At 43.1% G+C, this 20,099-nt stretch overlaps 1 protein-coding gene across 1 annotated transcript in view; it reads left to right on the plus strand.

Moving 5' to 3' along the window:
- Positions 1–20,099, plus strand: part of LOC110498105 (proenkephalin-A) — a 40,457-nt gene that overhangs the window by 17,452 nt on the left and 2,906 nt on the right. Inside the window, exon 2 of the mRNA XM_036955070.1 lies at positions 5,398–5,562. Coding sequence (XP_036810965.1) covers positions 5,437–5,562 — 126 coding nt within the window. The 5' untranslated portion in view covers positions 5,398–5,436. The remainder of the gene's footprint in view (positions 1–5,397; positions 5,563–20,099) is intronic.

The raw sequence follows: 20,099 nt of genomic DNA on the forward strand, positions 1-20,099 counted from the left end.
CCTGCGTATAGTATTCTTAATTCACTCCCGTACTTTATAATCACTTGCCACTGCCAGACTTTCTTTAGCTGTTCGAGGGTTGGAGAGAACTGCTATAGATTGTTAATGAAATGCAGGCACTGTCTTGTACTGCACTCAATGGAATAACGTAGAGTGACAACAATGGACAACACACTATACTTTTTCTTTGCAGCACTATTTCCCCTTGACGTCGCAGGTGAATGGTCTGTGCTTCCTGGATAGGTTATGTTCTTTTCTGTGTATATATCCATGTCTCATACAGAAGAGACTATTGATTTGTTGTACACTTTTAGGTTATATGAAAAATGCCAGGGAACGTTTGTGATGCTGCATTGGGGCCTGCATTTCCCATTGGCACACTAAACCCAATAAAGTTCTTGAAAAGCTAAAAACACAGGGGAGAGATGTGTCAAGATAAATACTTTCCCCTTTCGTTATCTGGGTTCATTCACATATGATATTCTACAATCACACTCATCCTTTAAGCTACACAGGAAAGGGCTGAAAATAGCCCATATTAATATATGTATCCTTATAAATAATGTTCATGAAATCAATAACTTACTAACATCAGATAACATTCATATATTAGCCATTTCTGAGACTCACTTAAACAATTCATTTGATGATACAGCAGTAGCAATACAAGGATATAATATCTATAGAAGAGACAGCAATGCTTATGGGGGAGGTGTTGCTGTATCTATTCAGAGCCATATCCCTGTAACGCTTAGAGAAGCTCTTATGTCAAGTGTTATTTAAGTGTTGTGGTTGCAGGTTCACTTGGCACATCTAAAGGCTTTTCTTTTGGGGTGTTGCTATAGGCCACCAAGTGCTAACAGTCAGTATCTAAATAATATGTGTGAAATGCTTGTGATGTGACGTAAACAGAGAGGTCTACTTTCTTGGGGACCTGAATATTGACTGGTTTTCATCAAGCTGTCTGCTCAAGAGGAAGCTTCTCACTGTAACCAGTGCCTGTAATCTGGTTCAGGTTATTAATCAACCTACCAGGGTGTTTACAAACACTACAGGAACAAGATCATCCACATGTATCGATCACATTTTTACTAATACTGTAGAACGTTGTTCTAAAGCTGTATCTGTACCCATTGGATGCAGTGACCACAATAGTGGCTATATCCAGGAAAGCCAAAGTTACAACAGTTGGGCCTAAAATAGTGTATAAGAGATCATACAAAATATTTTTCTGTGGCTCTTATGTGGATGATGTTAAATATGTTTGTTGGTCTGATGTGATTAATGAGGAGCATCCAGACACCGTGTCACAAGTTACTAGGAGTAGAAGGTAGGAGTCAGGCGCAGAGAGCAGAGGGTTCAATAATAGATTATTTATTTCTCCGGCACAAAAACGGTCACGCCAAACACAGGGCGCAGAAACACTGACCAGCCCAAACACACAGGGCGCAGAAACACTGACCAGCCCAAACACACAGGGTACAGAAACACTGACCAGCCCAAACACACAGGGCGCAGAAACACTGACCAGCCCAAACACACAGGGCGCAGAAACACTGACCAGCCCAAACACACAGGGTACAGAAACACTGACCAGCCCAAACACACAGGGCGCAGAAACACTGACCAGCCCAAACACACAGGGTACAGAAACACTGACCAGCCCAAACACACAGGGCGCAGAAACACTGACCAGCCCAAACACACAGGGTACAGAAACACTGACCAGCCCAAACACACAGGGTACAGAAACACTGACCAGCCCAAACACACAGGGTACAGAAACACTGACCAGCCCAAACACACAGGGTACAGAAACACTGACCAGCCCAAACACACAGGGTACAGAAACACTGACCAGCCCAAACACACAGGGTACAGAAACACTGACCAGCCCAAACACACAGGGTACAGAAACACTGACCAGCCCAAACACACAGGGTACAGAAACACTGACCAGCCCAAACACACAGGGTGCAGAAACACTGACCAGCCCAAACACACAGGGTACAGAAACACTGACCAGCCCAAACACACAGGGCAAAACGATCCGGAGAACAAAAATCCATCCACAACCGACAGCGAACACAAAATAATCCCGCACAAACCTAAACTGGCCTAACAGGCTTACATAGACCAGAAATCAAGAAACACAAAAGAAACAGGTGCAACTAATAAGACTAAACCAACAGAAAAGGAAAAGGGCGCCACCCGAACAGGCAGGGGAGCCACCCTCGGCGGGAGTCGTGACACACTGCACTTGATTAATTTATGAAATTGCTTCTTACAATTATTGATAAACATGCACCTGTTAAGAAAGTGACTGTTAGAACTGTTGAGGCTCCATGGATGATGAGGAATTGAAAAACTGTACGTTTGAAAGAGACGGGGCAAAAGGAGTGGCTAATTAGTCCGGCTGTACATCTGACTGGCTTACTTACTGCAAATTGAGAAATTATGTAACTAAACTCAGCAAAAAGAAGAATAAACTGTATTATGAAGCCAAGATCAATGATATAAAGAACGATGGAAAAAAACTTTTGAGTGCTTTAAATGAAATTATGGGCAGAAAGTCAAATTCAACTCCATCTTTCATCGAATCAGATGGCTTATTCATCACAAAACCATTTGATGTTGCCAATTATTTTAAGGATTATTTCATTGGCAAAGTGGGCAAAAACTTAGGCAGGAAATGCCAACAACGAACAGTGAGCAATTGTATTCATGCATAAAAAACAAATAATGAAAGCAAAACATTGCAATTTTGAATTTTGTAAAGTTAGTGTGGGAGAGATGGGAAAATTATTGTTATCGATCAATAATGACAAACCTCCTGGCATTGACAACTGTCATTGACTGGTAGTTGACTCTATAGCCACTCCTTTCTGTCATATTTTTAATCTGAGCCTAGAGGAAAGTCTTTGTCCTCAGGCATGGAGGGAAGGCAAAGTCATTTTGCTACCCAAGAGCGGTAAAGCAGCCTCTACTGGTTCTAACAGCAGATCTATAAGCTTGCTGTCAGCTCTTAGCAAACTATTGGAAAAAATTGTGTTTGACCAAATACAATGCTTTTCTCTGTATACAAATGAACAACAGACTTTCAGCGTGCTTACAGAGAAGGGCACTAAACATGTACTGCACTGACACAAATGACTGATGATTGGTTGAAAGAAATTGATAATAAGAAGATTGTGGGAGCTGTACTGTTAGATTTCAGTGCAGCCTTTGATATTATTGACCATAACCTGTTGTTGAAAAAACGCATGTGTTATGGCTTTTCAACCTCTGCCATATTGTGGATTCAGAGCGATCTATCGAATAGAACTCAGAGGGTTTTCTTTAATGGAAGCTTCTCTAATGTCAAACATGTAAAGTGTGGTGTACCGCAGGGCAGCTCTCTAGGCCCTCTACTTTTTTATATTTTAACCAATGACCTGCCACTGGCATTAAACAAAGCATGTGTGTCCATGTATGCTGATGATTCAACCATATACACATAAGCAACCACAGCTAATGAAGTCATTGAAATCCTTAACAAAGAGTTGCAGTCTGTTTTGGAATGGGTGGCCAGTAATAAACTGGTTCTGAACATCTCTAAAACGAAGAGCATTGCATTTGGTACAAATCATTCCTTAAATTCTAGATAATGAATGGTGTGGCTGTTGAACAAGTTGAGGAGACTAAATTACTTGGCGTTGTTTTAGGTTGTAAACTGTCATGGTCAAAACATATAGATTTAGTGGTTGTAAAGATGGGGAGAGGTCTGTCTGTAATAAAGAGACGCTCTGCTTTTTTGACACCACACTCCAAAAAGTAAGTTCTGAAGGCTCTAGTTTTGTCTAATCTTGATTATTGTCCATCCGTGTGGCCCAGTGCTACAAGGAAAGACCTAGTTAAGCTGCAACTGGCCCAGAACAGAGCGGAACATTTTGCTCTTAATTGTAATCAGAGGGCTGATAAATACTATGCCTGACAGTCTCTCTTGGCTAAGAGTTGAGGAAAGACTGACTCTTGTTTTTATAAGAAACAATGTGTTGGAAATCTCAAATAGTTTGCATAGTCAATTTACACACAGCTCTGACACACACACTTATCCCACCAGACATGCCACCAGGGGTCTTTTCACAGTCTCCAAATACAGAACAAATTCAAGAAAGTGTACAGTATTATATAGAGCCCTAATTGCATGGAACTTCCGCCCATCTCATATTGCTCAAATAAACAGCAAACCTGGTTTCAAAAAATAGATAAAGGAACCCTAGCGACACAAAGCCTCTCCCCTATTTGACCTAGATAGTTTGTGTGTATGCATTGATATTTAGGCTACGTGTGCCTTTTTAAAAATATATGTAGTTCTGTCTTTGAACTGTTCTTGTCTAATGATGTTCTGTATTATGTAATTCTGTATTATGTCATGTTTTGTGTGGACCCCAGGAAGAGTAGCTGCTGCTTTTGCAACGGCTAATTGGGACCCAAACAAAATGATGATAAACTAGTTTAAATGAGTTTAGGTATGCTGCTCTCAGGAAATGAGTGATAAAAGTGAATCATTGTTACCCCATCATTACGGTAAATTAATTACAACTTTCAGTATGATTCAAATGTTAATGCCAGGGCCTCCCGGCGCAGTGGCGCAGTGGTCTAAGGCACTGCATCACAGTGCTAGTTGTGCCATCTGGGTTCGAGCCCAGGATCTGTCGCAGCCAGCCGCGACCGGGAGGCCCAGGGGGTGGCGCAGTGGTCTAAGGCACTGCATCGCAGTGCTAGTTGTGCCATCTGGGTTCGAGCCCAGGATCTGTCGCAGCCAGCCACGACCAGGAGGCCCAGGGGGTGGCGCAGTGGTCTAAGGCCCTGCATCGCAGTGCTAGTTGTGCCATCTGGGTTCGAGCCCAGGATCTGTCGCAGCTAGCCGCGACCGGGAGGCCCAGGTGGCGCACAATTGGCCCAGCGTTGTCTGGGTTAGGGAGGGTTTGGCCAGCAGGGATATCCTTGTCTCATTGTGCACTAGTGACCCCTGTGGTGCTCCCTGCAAGAAAGACTAATTCAGACTTCAATTAAGGCGATGACGAGTCTGTTTAATGAGGTACAAACAGCTGTTGTTTTTCTTTCGTCGCTGTTGTCAATACGGGGGGGGGGGGGGGGGTGTTAAACGATACCACACCCAGACAAACAAAGGCATTAGTGTTTTTCACTTATCTTGTCGGGCGGTCCTGTATGTCTGTCTCTCTCTCTCTCTCACTCCCTTTCTCCTTTCTCTCCCCTTCTCTCTCTCCCTTTATCTCTCTCTCTGTCTTTCCCTCCCCCCTCCTCTATTTCAGTCTGGTTGTTCACAGTAAATTATGACTGAACAGAAGACAGTGAATTGACCTCTGATTTCTCTCCCCTATCCTGTCTCAGGCTGTCCCTATTGTCTCCATAGTTAGAATACTGAGGACCATGAAGACCCCTCTCTGGTCCCTGCTGCTGCTGTGTCTGTGTGTCCCGGGACACTGTGGTGAATGCCATGGGGACTGCCTGGCCTGTGGCCGCATCCTGCCGCAGGAGATCAACTTCAACACACTGGTGAGGGTCCATATTAAAGCCCTACTATCACTCCATCCCATTGTCTCTATCCTTCTGTCTGTCCCTGCCTACCCCTGCCTCAGCCACATCCTGCCCTACCGAGGTCAACTTCAAGACTCCTGTTAACTCTCTCTCTCTCTCTCTCTCTCTGCCTCTGTCTCTGCCCCAGCCAACAGCCAGTTCTGGCCTATGCACCCCCTATCCCATAGTTTTTATCCCTCAATGTATTTATTCTCCATTCCCTTTCCTATCTCTGCCACAATCAGTTCCTGCCCACAGATATCAATGGCAGAACAATAAGAGACTTTGACTCTATTGTGTCAACAGGGCCCTGACTGAATCACACAGTCCTTAAAAGGTTGATTATCTTTGGGGCAATAGAGCCATTTCACTTAGGAGATATTGTTTTGGCAGAGGGTGCACGTCGCCGCCGAAGAGAGAGGGAGCAGAACCCCCCATACAGAAACAGGCATACATGCACAGACGCATCTACCATAGTCCTTACTCCACGCACCCCTCCACCTCTCCCACCCCCGTCCTTCTCCCCAACTACCCTTACTTCCACAAACTACCCTTCCTTCCACAAACTGCCCCCACCCCCTTTCTATCTCCCTACTTCGTCTCCTATACTGTCGATGATCTCTGACTCATAGTATTATGCCCTCCCAGCCTCCCGGCATCTGGCTTTTAATTTGCGTTGGCTAATTGATTCCTGAGGATAGACGTGAATGTTCTGCCCTCTCTCCAGTTTCTTCATCTCACTGCTTGTGGTTGAGAACACCATCGACCCCCCTCTCTTCCTCTAGTGGCTTCAGTGTATTTTCCTATGTGCTGTGGGATAAATATGTTCCCTCACTATGATCCAGTAAGTCAACTCTCCTGTTAAAGTCAAGAATTTCTGATTTTGTCCTTGAAGTAAAACAATAGCTTTCTTTGATAAGAAAAACTATTAATGTAATATCAAAACAATGAATATGATATCCAATTCTATAATTCCAGGATCCATCAATCCCTCTCTGTTTCCAATCATACCGGGCAGGGTATATTTGTCTCTTTCTCTCTAGAGAAGTCGTCTCTCTGCAGGGTATATTTGTCTCTTTCTCTCTAGAGAAGTCGTCTCTCTGCAGGGTATATTTGTCTCTTTCTCTCTAGAGAAGTCGTCTCTCTACAGGGTATATTTGTCTCTTTCTCTCTAGAGAAGTCGTCTCTCTACAGGGTATATTTGTCTCTTTCTCTCTAGAGAAGTCGTCTCTCTACAGGGTATATTTGTCTCTTTCTCTCTAGAGAAGTCGTCTCTCTACAGGGTATATTTGTCTCTTTCTCTCTAGAGAAGTCGTCTCTCTACAGGGTATATTTGTCCCTTTCTTTCTAGAGAAGTCGTCTCTCTACAGGGTATATTTGTCTCTTTCTCTCTAGAGAAGTCGTCTCTCTGCAGGGTATATTTGTCTCTTTCTCTCTAGAGAAGTCGTCTCTCTGCAGGGTATATTTGTCTCTTTCTCTCTAGAGAAGTCGTCTCTCTACAGGGTATATTTGTCTCTTTCTCTCTAGAGAAGTCGTCTCTCTGCATGGTATATTTGTCTCTTTCTCTCTAGAGAAGTCGTCTCTCAGCAGGGTATATTTGTCTCTTTCTCTCTAGAGAAGTCGTCTCTCTGCAGGGTATATTTGTCACTTTCTCTCTAGAGAAGTCGTCTCTCTACAGGGTATATTTGTCTCTTTCTCTCTAGAGAAGTCGTCTCTCTGCAGGGTATATTTGTCTCTTTCTCTCTAGAGAAGTCGTCTCTCTACAGGGTATATTTGTCTCTTTCTCTCTAGAGAAGTCGTCTCTCTACAGGGTATATTTGTCTCTTTCTCTCTAGAGAACTCGTCTCTCTGCAGGGTATATTTGTCTCTTTCTCTCTAGAGAAGTCGTCTCTCTGCAGGGCATATTTGTCTCTTTCTTTCTAGAGAAGTCGTCTTTCTGCAGGGTATATTTGTCTCTTTCTCTCTAGAGAAGTCGTCTCTCTGCAGGGTATATTTGTCTCTTTCTCTCTAGAGAAGTCGTCTCTCTGCAGGGTATATTTGTCTCTTTCTCTCTAGAGAAGTCGTCTCTCTACAGGGTATATTTGTCTCTTTCTCTCTAGAGAAGTCGTCTCTCTGCAGGGTATATTTGTCTCTTTCTCTCTAGAGAAGTCGTCTCTCTACAGGGTATATCTGTCTCTTTCTCTCTAGAGAAGTCGTCTCTCTGCAGGGTATATTTGTCTCTTTCTCTCTAGAGAAGTCGTCTCTCTACAGGGTATATTTGTCTCTTTCTTTCTAGAGAAGTCGTCTCTCTGCAAGGTATATTTGTCTCTTTCTCTCTAGAGAAGTCATCTCTCTGCAGGGTATATTTGTCTCTTTCTCTCTGGAGAAGTCGTCTCTCTGCAGGGTATATTTGTCTCTTTCTTTCTAGAGAAGTCGTCTTTCTGCAGGGTATATTTGTCTCTTTCTCTCTAGAGAAGTCGTCTCTCTGCAGGGTATATTTGTCTCTTTCTCTCTAGAGAAGTCGTCTCTCTACAGGGTATCTTTGTCTCTTTCTCTCTAGAGAAGTCGTCTCTCTGCAGGGTATATTTGTCTCTTTCTCTCTAGAGAAGTCGTCTCTCTGCAGGGTATATTTGTCTCTTTCTCTCTAGAGAAGTCGTCTCTCTGCAAGGTATATTTGTCCCTTTCTTTCTAGAGAAGTCGTCTCTCTACAGGGTATATTTGTCTCTTTCTCTCTAGAGAAGTCGTCTCTCTACAGGGTATATTTGTCTCTTTCTCTCTAGAGAAGTCGTCTCTCTACAGGGTATATTTGTCTCTTTCTCTCTAGAGAAGTCGTCTCTCTACAGGGTATATTTGTCTCTTTCTCTCTAGAGAAGTCGTCTCTCTGCAGGGTATATTTGTCTCTTTCTCTCTAGAGAAGTCGTCTCTCTACAGGGTATATTTGTCTCTTTCTTTCTAGAGAAGTCGTCTCTCTGCAAGGTATATTTGTCTCTTTCTCTCTAGAGAAGTCATCTCTCTGCAGGGTATATTTGTCTCTTTCTCTCTGGAGAAGTCGTCTCTCTGCAGGGTATATTTGTCTCTTTCTCTCTAGAGAAGTCGTCTCTCTGCAGGGTATATTTGTCTCTTTCTCTCTAGAGAAGTCGTCTCTCTGCATGGTATATTTGTCTCTTTCTCTTTCGAGAAGTCGTCTCTCTACAGGGTATATTTGTCTCTTTCTCTCTAGAGAAGTCGTCTCTCTACAGGGTATATTTGTCTCTTTCTCTCTAGAGAAGTCGTCTCTCTACAGGGTATATTTGTATCTTTCTCTCTAGAGAAGTCGTCTCTCTACAGGGTATATTTGTCTCTTTCTTTCTAGAGAAGTCGTCTCTCTACAGGGTATATTTGTCTCTTTCTCTCTAGAGAAGTCGTCTCTCTGCATGGTATATTTGTCTCTTTCTCTCTAGAGAAGTCGTCTCTCAGCAGGGTATATTTGTCTCTTTCTCTCTAGAGAAGTCGTCTCTCTGCAGGGTATATTTGTCTCTTTCTCTCTAGAGAAGTCGTCTCTCTACAGGGTATATTTGTCTCTTTCTCTCTAGAGAAGTCGTCTCTCTACAGGGTATATTTGTCTCTTTCTCTCTAGAGAAGTCGTCTCTCTGCAGGGTATATTTGTCTCTTTCTCTCTAGAGAAGTCGTCTCTCTGCAGGGCATATTTGTCTCTTTCTTTCTAGAGAAGTCGTCTTTCTGCAGGGTATATTTGTCTCTTTCTCTCTAGAGAAGTCGTCTCTCTGCAGGGTATATTTGTCTCTTTCTCTCTAGAGAAGTCGTCTCTCTACAGGGTATATTTGTCTCTTTCTCTCTAGAGAAGTCGTCTCTCTGCAGGGTATATTTGTCTCTTTCTCTCTAGAGAAGTCGTCTCTCTGCAGGGTATATTTGTCTCTTTCTCTCTAGAGAAGTCGTCTCTCTGCAAGGTATATTTGTCCCTTTCTTTCTAGAGAAGTCGTCTCTCTACAGGGTATATTTGTCTCTTTCTCTCTAGAGAAGTCGTCTCTCTACAGGGTATATTTGTCTCTTTCTCTCTAGAGAAGTCGTCTCTCTACAGGGTATATTTGTCTCTTTCTCTCTAGAGAAGTCGTCTCTCTGCAGGGTATATTTGTCTCTTTCTCTCTAGAGAAGTCGTCTCTCTACAGGGTATATTTGTCTCTTTCTCTCTAGAGAAGTCGTCTCTCTGCAGGGTATATTTGTCTCTTTCTCTCTAGAGAAGTCGTCTCTCTACAGGGTATATTTGTCTCTTTCTTTCTAGAGAAGTCGTCTCTCTGCAAGGTATATTTGTCTCTTTCTCTCTAGAGAAGTCATCTCTCTGCAGGGTATATTTGTCTCTTTCTCTCTGGAGAAGTCGTCTCTCTGCAGGGTATATTTGTCGCTTTCTTTCTAGAGAAGTCGTCTTTCTGCAGGGTATATTTGTCTCTTTCTCTCTAGAGAAGTCGTCTCTCTGCAGGGTATATTTGTCTCTTTCTCTCTAGAGAAGTCGTCTCTCTACAGGGTATCTTTGTCTCTTTCTCTCTAGAGAAGTCGTCTCTCTGCAGGGTATATTTGTCTCTTTCTCTCTAGAGAAGTCGTCTCTCTGCAGGGTATATTTGTCTCTTTCTCTCTAGAGAAGTCGTCTCTCTGCAAGGTATATTTGTCCCTTTCTTTCTAGAGAAGTCGTCTCTCTACAGGGTATATTTGTCTCTTTCTCTCTAGAGAAGTCGTCTCTCTACAGGGTATATTTGTCTCTTTCTCTCTAGAGAAGTCGTCTCTCTACAGGGTATATTTGTCTCTTTCTCTCTAGAGAAGTCGTCTCTCTGCAGGGTATATTTGTCTCTTTCTCTCTAGAGAAGTCGTCTCTCTACAGGGTATATTTGTCTCTTTCTCTCTAGAGAAGTCGTCTCTCTTTAGGGTATATTTGTCTCTTTCTCTCTAGAGAAGTCGTCTCTCTACAGGGTATATTTGTCTCTTTCTTTCTAGAGAAGTCGTCTCTCTGCAAGGTATATTTGTCTCTTTCTCTCTAGAGAAGTCATCTCTCTGCAGGGTATATTTGTCTCTTTCTCTCTGGAGAAGTCGTCTCTCTGCAGGGTATATTTGTCTCTTTCTCTCTAGAGAAGTCGTCTCTCTGCAGGGTATATTTGTCTCTTTCTCTCTAGAGAAGTCGTCTCTCTGCATGGTATATTTGTCTCTTTCTCTTTCGAGAAGTCGTCTCTCTGCAGGGTATATTTGTCCCTTTCTTTCTAGAGAAGTCGTCTCTCTACAGGGTATATTTGTCTCTTTCTCTCTAGAGAAGTCGTCTCTCTGCAGGGTATATTTGTCTCTTTCGCTCTAGAGAAGTCGTCTCTCTACAGGGTATATTTGTCTCTTTCTCTCTAGAGAAGTCGTCTCTCTGCATGGTATATTTGTCTTTTTCTCTCTAGAGAAGTCGTCTCTCAGCAGGGTATATTTGTCTCTTTCTCTCTAGAGAAGTCGTCTCTCTGCAGGGTATATTTGTCACTTTCTCTCTAGAGAAGTCGTCTCTCTACAGGGTATATTTGTCTCTTTCTCTCTAGAGAAGTCGTCTCTCTGCATGGTATATTTGTCTCTTTCTCTTTCGAGAAGTCGTCTCTCTGCAGGGTATATTTGTCCCTTTCTTTCTAGAGAAGTCGTCTCTCTACAGGGTATATTTGTCTCTTTCTCTCTAGAGAAGTCGTCTCTCTGCAGGGTATATTTGTCTCTTTCTCTCTAGAGAAGTCGTCTCTCTACAGGGTATATTTTTCTCTTTCTCTCTAGAGAAGTCGTCTCTCTGCATGGTATATTTGTCTCTTTCTCTCTAGAGAAGTCGTCTCTCAGCAGGGTATATTTGTCTCTTTCTCTCTAGAGAAGTCGTCTCTCTGCAGGGTATATTTGTCACTTTCTCTCTAGAGAAGTCGTCTCTCTACAGGGTATATTTGTCTCTTTCTCTCTAGAGAAGTCGTCTCTCTGCAGGGTATATTTGTCTCTTTCTCTCTAGAGAAGTCGTCTCTCTACAGGGTATATTTGTCTCTTTCTCTCTAGAGAAGTCGTCTCTCTACAGGGTATATTTGTCTCTTTCTCTCTAGAGAAGTCGTCTCTCTGCAGGGTATATTTGTCTCTTTCTCTCTAGAGAAGTCGTCTCTCTGCAGGGCATATTTGTCTCTTTCTTTCTAGAGAAGTCGTCTTTCTGCCGGGTATATTTGTCTCTTTCTCTCTAGAGAAGTCGTCTCTCTGCAGGGTATATTTGTCTCTTTCTCTCTAGAGAAGTCGTCTCTCTGCAGGGTATATTTGTCTCTTTCTCTCTAGAGAAGTCGTCTCTCTGCAGGGTATATTTGTCTCTTTCTCTCTAGAGAAGTCGTCTCTCTGCAGGGTATATTTGTCTCTTTCTCTCTAGAGAAGTCGTCTCTCTGCAAGGTATATTTGTCCCTTTCTTTCTAGAGAAGTCGTCTCTCTACAGGGTATATTTGTCTCTTTCTCTCTAGAGAAGTCGTCTCTCTACAGGGTATATTTGTCTCTTTCTCTCTAGAGAAGTCGTCTCTCTACAGGGTATATTTGTCTCTTTCTCTCTAGAGAAGTCGTCTCTCTGCAGGGTATATTTGTCTCTTTCTCTCTAGAGAAGTCGTCTCTCTACAGGGTATATTTGTCTCTTTCTCTCTAGAGAAGTAATCTCTCTGCAGGGTATATTTGTCTCTTTCTCTCTAGAGAAGTCGTCTCTCTACAGGGTATATTTGTCTCTTTCTCTCTAGAGAAGTCGTCTCTCTGCAGGGTATATTTGTCTCTTTCTCTCTAGAGAAGTCGTCTCTCTGCAGGGTAAAGGGAAAGGGAGATACCTAGTCAGTTGTACAACTGAATGCATTCAACTGAAATGTGTCTTCTGCATTTAACCCAACCCCTCTGAATCAGAGAGGTGCGGGGGACGGCCATAAGCGACATTTGGTATACTGTACGCCTCCTGAACTGAAGGAATTCTGAGATGAGGATAATCTGTGTGTGTGTGTGTGAGAGTGTTGATATCAGGTTCAGCTCCGACTTGGGGCATCTCCACTGAGAGACTCCAAGACGAGACTGTGATGCATTTGGAGACGGATTGTAGATATACAAATCACATAGTAATGTCTTGCTCTGTTGGGACTGTGAGCCATATAGAAATCTCTATCTGTGCTGCTCTCTAAGGAATAACTACACTGAGAATACCAAACACTAGTAACACCTTCCTAATATTGAGTTGGAACCCCTTTTGTCCATGGACACTAAAATGTGTTGAAAGCATTCCACATGGATGCTGGCCCATGTTGACTCCAACGCTTCCCACAGTTGTGCCAAGTTGGCTGGATGTCCTTGGGGTGGTGGACCATTCTTGATACACACGGGAAACTGTTGAGTGTGAAAAACACAGCAGCATTGCAGTTCTTGACACAAACCGGTGCACCTGGCACCTACTACCATTCCCCGTTCAAAGGCACTTAAATATTTTTGCCCATTTACCCTCTAAATGGCACACAGACACAATCCATGCTTCAATTGTCTCAAGGCTTAAAAATCCTGCTTTAAACTGTCTCCTTCCCCTTCAAGGGATCATAGCTTTCACCTGGATTGACCTGGTCATTCTATGTCATGGAATGAACAGGTGTTCCTGATGTTTTATACACACACTAAGAGTACATTCACACAAAGACCATACAGACAGCATGGACGCCATGCTAATTCAGGGTGAAGCATTCTGTAAGACAAAAAAGGAGGATTCTATGTTCTGTCGAGAGAAGTACAGTATGGTCTCTTCATGCCTTCATGTCATATGGCTATCATCATCATGCTTCACATTGGGACTCCCAGTGTTTGATGGTGTATCATTGTGTATCATCGTCTATCTCAATTCAATTCATAAAGCCGTTTTAACGTCAGCATTTGACCATGGAAGGTCTAGCACTGTACAACACCTGGATAAAGTGTCTCCTAAGTAAGCATTTTAATGTTAGCTTACACCTTTTTACAAAGCATGTGACAAATATAATGGAATTTGATTTGATTTTGATGTGACTGGGGAATGAATAAATAACTAACAAGTCATAATGTTGGTTCACCCTCTCTCTCTCCCTCTCTCTCTCTCTCCCTTCCTCTCCCTCTCCCTCTCTCTCTCCCCTCTCTCTCTCCCTCCCTCTCCCTCTCTCCTTCTCCCCCTCTCTGCTCTCTCTCCTCACTCTCCCTCTTCCCTTCTTTCTCTCTCTCTCAAGTTTTAAAGTTTATTCCCCACTTACACAGGATACAAAAGGTATGAAACAGTTCTTACCATGAGAGCTCTTTCCCAACAATGCAGTGAGAATAATAATATATATAATAAAAATGAATAAAACATTAAAATAATAATTTAAAAACACACTAGAAGTACAATACAGGTTGAAGACACACGAGTCTGTGAGTATATACAGACCAGTTCCAGTACCTTCTTCAATGTGCAGGGGTACTGGAGTGGTTTAGGTAGGTTTTACATAAAATGTTTGTATTTATTAGGATCCCCAAAAGCATCAGCTACTCTTCCTGGGGTCCACATGAAACATAACATAACACATAGTACAGAACATTATTGGTCAAGGACTGAAATACATACATTTAAAATGTCACACAGTCTACACATCAGTACATGCACACAATATCTCGGTCTAATGCATAGTAGAGTGCAAATTACAATATGATATATATATAATGGCTGTCTCTTCACAGTCCCCTTTGTGCAGTAAGGTGTTATTTGATCTGGGTTTTTTTAACTGGTTTTATTGCTAGCTTGAGTTACCTGGGGTGGAAAAGACCTCCATGTAGTCATGGCTCTATTTAATACTGTGTGTTTCCCAGCCTCTGTTCTGGAACTGGGGATTGTGAAGGGACCTCTAGTTGCACGTCTTGTGTTGTAGCGATGAGTGTCTGAACTGTGAAGAGGCCTCTAGTTGCATGTCTTGTGTTGTACCGATGAGTGTCTGAACTGTCTGCCAACTGCTTGAACAGACCGTTCGGTACCTTCAACACATCAACACCTTGCACAAAGATCAATAGTCACGCAGTCAATCTCTCCTAAACTTTGAGCCAGGAGAGACTGGCATGCCTGTTACTGACACTTGTCCTCTGTGTACATCTAAGCGCGATACGTGCCACTTTTTTCTGGAACAACTGCAATTTACCTACAGTACCAGTCAAAAGTTTGGACACACCTACTCATTCAAGGGTTTTTCTTAATTTGTACTATTTTCCACATTGTATAATAATAGTGAAGACATCAAAACAATGAAATAACACATATGGAATCATGTAGCAACCAAAAAAGTGTTAAACAAATCAAAATACTCTACCATTCAAAAGTTTGGGGTCACATAGAAATGTCCTTGTTGTTGAAAGAAAATGTAAAAAACGGTCCTTTAAAATAACATGAAATTGATCAGAAATAAAGTGTAGACATTGTTAATGTTGTAAATGACTATTGTAGCTGGAAATGGCAGATTTTTTATGGGAATATCTACATAGGCGTACAGAGGCCCATTATCAGCAACCATCACTCCTGTGTTCCAATGGCACGTTGTGTTAGCTAATACAAGTTTATCATTTTAAAAGGCTAATTGATCATTAGAAAACCCTTTTTCAATTATGTTAGCACAGCTGAAAACTGTTCTGATTAAAGAAGCAAATAAACTGGCCTTCTTTAGACTGGTATGTCTACACTGCATTTCTGATCAATTTGATGTTATTTTAGTGGGCAATTTAAAAAAATATATTTCAACAACAAGAACATTTCTAATTGACCCCAAACTTTTGAATGGTAGTGTATATTTTATATTTTATATTCTTCAAAGTAGCCACCCTTTGCCTTGATGACAGCTATGCACACTCTTGGCATTCTCTCAAACAGCTTCACTTGGAATGCTTTTCCAACAGTATTGAAGGAGTTCCCACATATGCTGAGCACTTGTTGCTGCTTTTCCTTCACTCTGCGGTCCAACTCATCCCAAACTATCTCAATTGGGTTGAGGTCAGGTGATTGTGGAGGCCAGGTCATCTGATGCAGCACTCCATCAATCTCCTTCTTGATCAAATAGCCCTTACACAGCCTGGAGGTGTGTTTGGGTCATTGTCCTGTTTTTCAAACAAATGATAGTCCCGCTAAGTGCAAACCAGATGGGATGGAGTATTGCTGCAGCATGCTGTGGTAGCCATGCTGGTTATGTGTGCCTTGAATTTTCAATAAATCACTGACGGTGTCACCATTAAAGCACCCCACATCATCACACCTCCTCCTCCATGCTTCACGGTGGGAACCACACATGTGGAGATCTCACAAAGACACGGCGGTTGGAACCAAAAATCTCACATTTGGACTCTGGGTCTTCCTTTCATGAGAGGACCGCCACAGGAAAGGGGGCTAACTTCGGTAAACCACTCCTACCTTGTCACAACACAACTGATTGGCTCAAACGCATTAAGAAGGAAAGAAATTCCACAAATTAACTTTTAACAAGGCACATCTAATTGAAATGCATTCCATACCTCATGAAGCTGGTTGAGAGAATGCCAAGATTGTGCAAAGCTGTCATCAAGGCAAACAATGGCTACTTTGAAGAATCTCAAATATAACATTTATTTTGATTTGTTAAACACTTTTTTGGTTACTACATGATTCCATATGTGTTATTTCCTAGTTTTGATGTCTTCACTAGTCACTAGTCTACAATGTAGAAAACAGTCAAAATAAATAAAAACCCTTGAGTAGGTGTGTCTAAACGTTTGGCTGGTACTGTATGTTTTCCAGTCTGCTGTGTTGTCAGACTTATTTGCTCTTTGCCTCAACCCTCTCAGCCATAAAATGTTCCATCATCTGTCCTTGGGGATTTAGCAGTTCCAACAGTCAGTTTCCTGATGGGTGCATGTCTTTGAGTAACTGGAAGAAGTAGTTTCATAAATGCTTCAAGCACAGCATTGGGATGTTCCTCATTACACACATCAGACCAACAAATATTTTTTTTACATTTTTACTTCAACATATAAATCATTGCAAAACCTATAGTATGATCATTTATACACAATTGTAGGTCCAGTCTTTGGAATGTTGTTTTTTCTAGACATGGCTATTATATTATGATCACTACATCTGGGTGTGGATACGGCTTTAGATCAGATTTCTGCAACATTAGTATAGATATGATCATTACACGTGGATGATTTAGTTCCTGTTCTGTTTGTAAATACCCTGATAGGTTGACTGATGACTTGATCCAGATTGCAGGCACTGGTTACAGCTTGGAGCTTGTTTTGATTGGGCAGCTTGACGACAACCAGTCAATATTTAAGTCACCCAGAAAATATACCTCTCTGTTGATATTGCATACATTATCCAACATTTCACACATATAGTCCAAATACAGACTTTTAGCACTTGGTGGTCTATAGCAACTTCCTACAAGAAAAGGCTTTATGTGAGGCAGAGGAACATGTAGCCATTTTACTTCCACATCATCTGACATTCAATTTTATGCCCATATGATTATTGCAGACAATATCCTCGGAGCTAACAGTTAAAGGAACATATATTTGGTTACTTACATTTACTGCACTTCTATTTCTCTGGGATAGAATTTCCTTGTCCTCTGTTACTTGTTATGACATGGAGGACTGGAGCACTAACAAAACCAGACCGCCAGTCTCTTAAGCAGTTCGCTATGTTGGAGATAATCCTGGAACCCCTGCGGTCAGGGTGGATTCCATCTCTTTAAAAGAGTGTTGGTTGCTCCCACAACAAGTCAAAATTGTTACAAAGGAGCCATTCCTGTCTTTGCAGAGTTTCTTCAGGAACTTATTTAGGGCAGCAAGGCGGTTGTAACATTCCGAACCCCTTCTATAGCATGGCAGGGGGCCAGAGATGACTGTTCTCTTCCCTGTGAAAACAAGGGTTTTCAAGAGTATGTTGTAGTCCTTCTTCAGTTCCTCAGATTGCCGAAAGCGAATGTTGTTAAATCCAACGTGAGTGACAACAGTGTCAATATTAGAGTAGTTAGCTAGAACTCTGGGCAGGAGGGAGTTGATGTCTTGGACACGGGCGCCTGGATGACAGTGGACCTTGGTCGGCCTACAGGATGAAATCTCTCACCATCGAGCTGCCCCCGACAAAGGTGGTCATGATGGAATCCAATGGGTAAGGAAGAGGGGGAACAGAACAGCCTGCCTCGTGCAGGGGGAGGTGTGCTTTGACTCATGCCAGTCTGCCTCGTGCAGGGGGAGGTGTGCTTTGACTCATGCCAGTCTGCCTCGTGCAGGGGGAGGTGTGCTTTGACTCATGCCAGCCTGACTCGTGCAGGGGGAGGTGTGCTTTGACTCATGCCAGTCTGACTCGTGCAGGGGGAGGTGTGCTTTGACTCATGCCAGCCTGACTCGTGCAGGGGGAGGTGTGCTTTGACTCATGCCAGCCTGACTCGTGCAGGGGGAGGTGTGCTTTGACTCATGCCAGCCTGCCTCGTGCAGGGGGATGTGTGCTTTGATTCATGCCAGCCTGACTCGTGCAAGGGGAGGTGTGCTTGATTCATGCCAGCCTGCCTCGGGCAGGGGGAGGTGTGCTTTGACTCATGCCAGCCTGACTCGTGCAGGGGGAGGTGTGCTTTGATTCATGCCAGCCTGCCTCGTGCAGGGGGAGGTGGGCTTTGATTCATGCCAGCCTGCCTCGTGCAGGGGGAGGTGGGCTTTGATTCATGCCAGCCTGCCTCACCGTACATGTACCAGTAGCAGCGGATGGCGTCGGAATCCTCTGGAGATGGAGGAGGGCCCAAGACCTTGTTTCCTTTGGTCTGCTGGCTGTTGGTGTACTCCCAGAATCAGAGTTGACTCCCAGAGCTGGTATGTCTGCCTCCAGTGGGGCAAAGCTGTTTAATAGCTGAAACTGATCTTCTAGGATATATGGATGCCGGCTAGACTGCCTTCCACCCTACCTCCTTCGCCTTGCCAGTGTCCAGTCTCCCACTGGCCGCGGTGTTGAGCTTACCATCTGCCCATTGGATTGGATCAGGTCAGTACCGCCCAACTCATCGACCCCTTGGCTGTAGAAGGCATTCAGAACTGACATTCTGTGTAACTGGGTTGCATCCAAGTACTTAGAAAGCACATCTTGTTTTTCCTGCAGCTGAGCTAGCAGCCGGAGAATCTCCTCCCTAAGCTGCTTGATGATAATACATTCGAAACAGACAAATATTTTATGTTCATTTATCAGTTCCACCTTATTTTCCTCCTCTTGTGTAGATATCCTCTCGCACCTAGCACATGTGAGACCAGACGTAGACACAAATACCACTGGTGTTTTGAATCTAGCACCGTTATCTTGCTCTGTTAGCGTGATGGCTAAACGCTAACTATTGTTAATTTTTTTTGTTGGAATCCGGGACACAATCTTGCGGTCCCAGACAAAAAAGCTAACCGCGTCTCGGAATCATTAGCTATCAGAACTTCCAATGGTTAAAGATGTTGTTGTTGTTGACATGATTTTAAAACGATTTAATGAAAAAGATTTCATAAAAACAACAGACCGAGTGTAGACAGTACACTGATCTGTTCCGCGCTCTAATGACCTCTGTTGAGATAAGAGAAAAAAGTGACTGGTGGTAGGATTAACACTCACGGCCAGTTTATTAGGTACACCTGTCTAGCACTGGGTTGGCCCTTTGCCTCAGAATTCTTCGGGGCATTCTACAAGGTGTCAGAAACGTTCCACAGGTGTCACGCCCTGACCTTAGAGAGCCTTTTTATGTCTCTATTTGGTTTGGTCAGGGTGTGATTTGGTTGATCATTCTATGTTTTTTTTCTATGTTTCTTTATTTCTATGTTTTGGTCGGGTATGGTTCTCAATCAGGGACAGCTGTCTATCGTTGTCTCTGACTGGGAATCATACTTAGGTAGCCCTTTTTCCCTCCTTTCAGTGTGGGTAGTTAACTTTGTTTGTGGCACTTAGCCCTGTAAGCATCACGGTTGTTTCGGTCATTTGTTGGCGACATTTTAAAATAAAATTAAATGTACGCTGACCACACTGCACCTTGGTCTCATTCCGATGACGGCCGTGACAGCAGGGGGGTTAGTCCGTGTTGCTGCAGATTGGAAGGCGGTACATTCATGCTGCGAACAGCCCGTTCCATCTCATCCCAAAGATGCTCTATTGGGTTGAGGTCTGGGGAGTAAACTGAACTTGCTGTTATTTTCCAGGCAATGCTTTGCCACTGCTCTATTATCCAGTGTTGGTGATCACATGTCCACTAGATTAGCTTCTTCTTGTTTTTAACTGATAGGAGTGGAACCCAGGGTGGTCGTCTACTACAATAGCCCATCCCTGACAAGGATTTGAGGAGTTGTGCGTTTCCGAGATGTCGTTCTGCACACCACTGTTGTACTGCACCGTTATTTGTCTGTTTGTGGCCCGCCTGTTAGCTTGCACGGTTCTTGCCATTCTCCTTCTCATCAACGAGCTGTTTTCTCCCACAGGACAGCCGCTGACTGGATGTTTTTTGTTTGTCGCGTCATTCTCTGTAAAC

The sequence above is a fragment of the Oncorhynchus mykiss genome, chromosome 19, assembly GCF_013265735.2.
Source record: "Oncorhynchus mykiss isolate Arlee chromosome 19, USDA_OmykA_1.1, whole genome shotgun sequence".
Classification (NCBI taxonomy): Eukaryota; Metazoa; Chordata; class Actinopteri; order Salmoniformes; family Salmonidae; genus Oncorhynchus; species Oncorhynchus mykiss.